We start from the raw sequence: 3,630 nt of genomic DNA on the forward strand, positions 1-3,630 counted from the left end.
ATTTCAAAAAGGAACAGATTGCCTCTGGAGGTAGTGGTTCATTCCTTACTAGAGTCCCTCAGCAAAGCCTCAAAAATATCTTGATAGATATGTTGTAGAGTGAAAACTTAGTTATATATAGGTAGGACTAAATGATCTCTAAAGTCCCTTCTAACCCAGAGATTCCAGGATATTTTCAATTTATTTATGGCCTTCAGAGCCTTAACAAAAAGTGTGTGACTGTTAGCCATGGTGGTGCATAGCCAATATTAGTTGAAATAACTACCTTTCCTCTCCTCTTTTCCTCTCTTTTCTTATCTTCTCTTATTTATTTCTTCCTTTTTTCTTTTTCTCTCTCTTCTACCTTCTCTTACCATTATCCACTTGCCAGTTCCTGTCATCATCATCATCATCATCATTGACATACTTCTCCTCCTTTTCCTCCTCCCTCTCTTCTTCCTCTTCCTCCTGTCCCTTCCTTCTCCTCCTTCCTGTTATTCTCCTTTTTCTTCTCTTCCTGATCCTCTTCCTCTTTCTTCTTCTCCTCTTTTTCTTCCTCTTCCTTTTTCTCTTTCTCCTCCTCCCTGTTTTTCTTCAAGTTTGGAGCCTAGAGAATAGTTACCTACTTAAAACTACATACTTATATGTGCTAGTCACCATAATGCCGCTGTGAAAGAGCAAAACCTCCGCCAGACAAGAGTTAACTTTCATTACTAGAATATAATATTGTAATGCCAAGGGAGGTAATGTAGACTGTCAGAGCTAGAAAGGACTTTTGAATATAAAATATAAAATGTCAGAACCAGATTATACCTCTGAACACAGGATTCAGAGCTAAGAACTTTAGAGTATAAAATGGTAGAGTGGGACAATGGTTTACATCCAACTTGGAATGAACGCTAGAGCTTTGAACTTTGAATTTTGAATCTCTGAGCTGAAAGGAATTTTTGTAAATATGACACAGACTGTTAGAACTAGAAGAAATGAGGGAGGTCGTCTAATCCAAGCCCTTCCTCATATAGATAAGGACAAGTAAGACCCAGAGAGATGAAATGACTGCCCAAGATGATTTTAACTGAACCTCGAGGTCTGAAATGGTGTGATCTCATCCTAATGGAACAGTGATTCCATTGATATGGGCACTAACCCTCCAATGGCAATGGGAGTTGTAGTTTTCCCAGACAGAAAAAGTATGAAACTGTCAATGAGATTGAAATTGAAGGGCAGAGTTTTGTTTTGTTTTTTCCTTTGCAATGAGTTTTTAAAGTTTCTCTGTGGGAGACACAAGAGAGACAGAGATAAAGAGTGGGACAAAGAGTAATAGTAGTAAGCAGCAAGCAGCATCAGAAGATGGAGAACGCTTTCCATGAGATTGACTCTAAGCCTTGCATTGGCTTCACCTTTTCCTTTCCTCAGCTTGCCAGGAATCTTATTAAGATAGCCTAGCAGGGAGTGAAACAAACTATGCCAACTTGGTGAAACCTCCAGAATGCTGCTGAATCCTCTCTGTTTCTGCTCTTTGTTTCCTTGCCACATACAACCTTGGATCATTGTTTACCACTGTTTCTTTATTCTTTTAAATTTTTCAATATGTTTATATCTTAATGATAGTTTTTCTAGATAAAGACAATTATACTGTATCCTGAATTATCATCTTTTCTATACAGATCAAGGAGAAGAAAATAAGTTATTTTTACCAAACTTAACCAGCAAAGAACTACATTTCTAGGCTGATTATTACGAGATCATTGGAGGCTCAGAGCTTTAGGTTAGTTTTATTAATTATCTCCATTTTTTAAGCTTTCCAATTTTGCAAAGAAAAAAAGCCACTTGAAACTCTAAAACCCTCATGCACTAAACTTTTTATCTCTGAACCAATGGGTCACTTTGAGCAAGGAGCCTTTGGGATTTGTCTACCCTCATGGAAGAAAAGGGATGAGGAGTAGGTATAGAGACCTCAAGTGATGACGTCCTGAGATGGTCCTAGGAGATGGAGACAGGTGTGGTCAGGGAAAATCAGTTCCAATCGCCCCACTGAAGGGAGGGGTGAAGTGCTCCTCAACCAAATCAGCCTCCACTGTGACACATGCTGAGCAATAATAAAAATGAAACTTCAGGTTGCTGATTTTATTTAAATAAATCAGTAACTCACCCTGACTTTATTTTTTTTAGCAGGTAAAATGTTTCTTCCCAACTTTATCCATTTCAACCAGTCTGGCCCCACTGAATTTGTATTCCGGATGTTCACTGCTTCCCCCAGGATTCAGGCCCTCCTCTTCCTTCTCTTTTTCCTCCTCTATATGATGATCCTCTGTGGAAACACTGCCATCATTTGGGTTGTGTGCACCCACACTTTCCTCCATACCCCCATGTACTTTTTCCTGTCCAACCTGTCCTTTCTAGAGATCTGTTACACCACCACTGTGGTACCATTAATGCTTTCCAACATCTTTGAAGCCCAGAAACCCATTCCATTGGCTGGTTGTGGAGCCCAGATGTTCTTTTTTGTCACCCTTGGCAGTACTGATTGTTTCCTATTGGCTGTCATGGCATATGACCGCTATGTGGCCATTTGTCATCCTTTGCACTACACGCTTATCATGACCCAGAAGCTGTGTACCCAGATGGTTGTGGGCTCCCTGGGCCTGGCTGTCTTTCTCTCCCTTCAGCTGACAGCACTGATCTTCACCCTGCCCTTCTGTGGTCACCACCGGGAGATCAATCACTTTCTTTGTGATGTACCACCTGTCCTACGCCTGGCCTGTGCTGATACCCAATTTCACCAGGCTGTCCTATATGTGGTAGGAATCCTTGTACTGACTGTCCCATTCCTGCTTATCTGCATCTCTTACGTCTTCATCACCACTGCCATCTTGCGCATCAACTCAGCTGAGGGCCGCCGGCGAGCCTTCTCCACCTGCTCTTCCCATCTCACTGTGGTCCTGCTGCAATATGGCTGCTGTAGCCTGGTCTATTTGCGTCCCAGGTCCAGCACTTCAGAGGATGAAGATCGACAGATTGCCTTGGTCTATACCTTTATTACCCCCTTGCTTAACCCTCTAATTTACACACTACGGAATAAGGATGTCAAAGGTGCTCTCAAAAAATCCATGAGCAGCAAAGCAGCCTCTGAAACTCCATGAAGAAGCAGGGTGGAAACCTTAAGACAGTATTGTTAAGACAATGATACCTTTAAAAGGCACTATTCTAACATAGTTCCCCACACTTTGTACGTAGTCTCTTAAATTTGTTGTCTGTTGCTCTGAAATACTAAGTATACATCAACATTGTAACTACGGAACTGTCCCAGGAAAGAATAGACTTCCAAGCTAATCCGAAGAACTTGGTCACCTCTTTGGAAATATAGGGGACCTACAGATAGGGCAGGTTAACAAGCTGAAAGCCAGAATCTTAAAGGTCATCTAGTCCAACCCATTCATTTTATAGATGAGGAAACTGACACAAATAGAGGTTAAGTATCTTGCCCAAGATCATGCAGGGAATAAATGACAGAACTGAAATTTAAACTCAGGTGCTCTAAATTCATCCCTTTATTCATTACCCTGGACAGCTAGATGGTACAGTGAATAAAGCCCTGAGCCTGGGGTCAGGAAGACTCATCTTCCTGCATTCAAATTTGGCCTCAAACTC

The 3,630-nt window shown here is 41.4% G+C and overlaps 1 protein-coding gene across 1 annotated transcript; it reads left to right on the forward strand.

Annotated features, from left to right (window-relative positions):
* Positions 1-2,159: 2,159 nt before the first annotated feature.
* Positions 2,160-3,122, forward strand: LOC118855385 (olfactory receptor 10Q1-like). The gene has a single exon (XM_036765474.1). It carries the CDS (start codon positions 2,160-2,162, stop codon positions 3,120-3,122), a length of 963 nt encoding a protein of 320 aa, XP_036621369.1.
* The last annotated feature ends 508 nt before the right edge of the window (positions 3,123-3,630 follow it).

Source organism: Trichosurus vulpecula, chromosome 6 (genome assembly GCF_011100635.1).
Source record: "Trichosurus vulpecula isolate mTriVul1 chromosome 6, mTriVul1.pri, whole genome shotgun sequence".
Lineage (NCBI taxonomy): Eukaryota > Metazoa > Chordata > Mammalia > Diprotodontia > Phalangeridae > Trichosurus > Trichosurus vulpecula.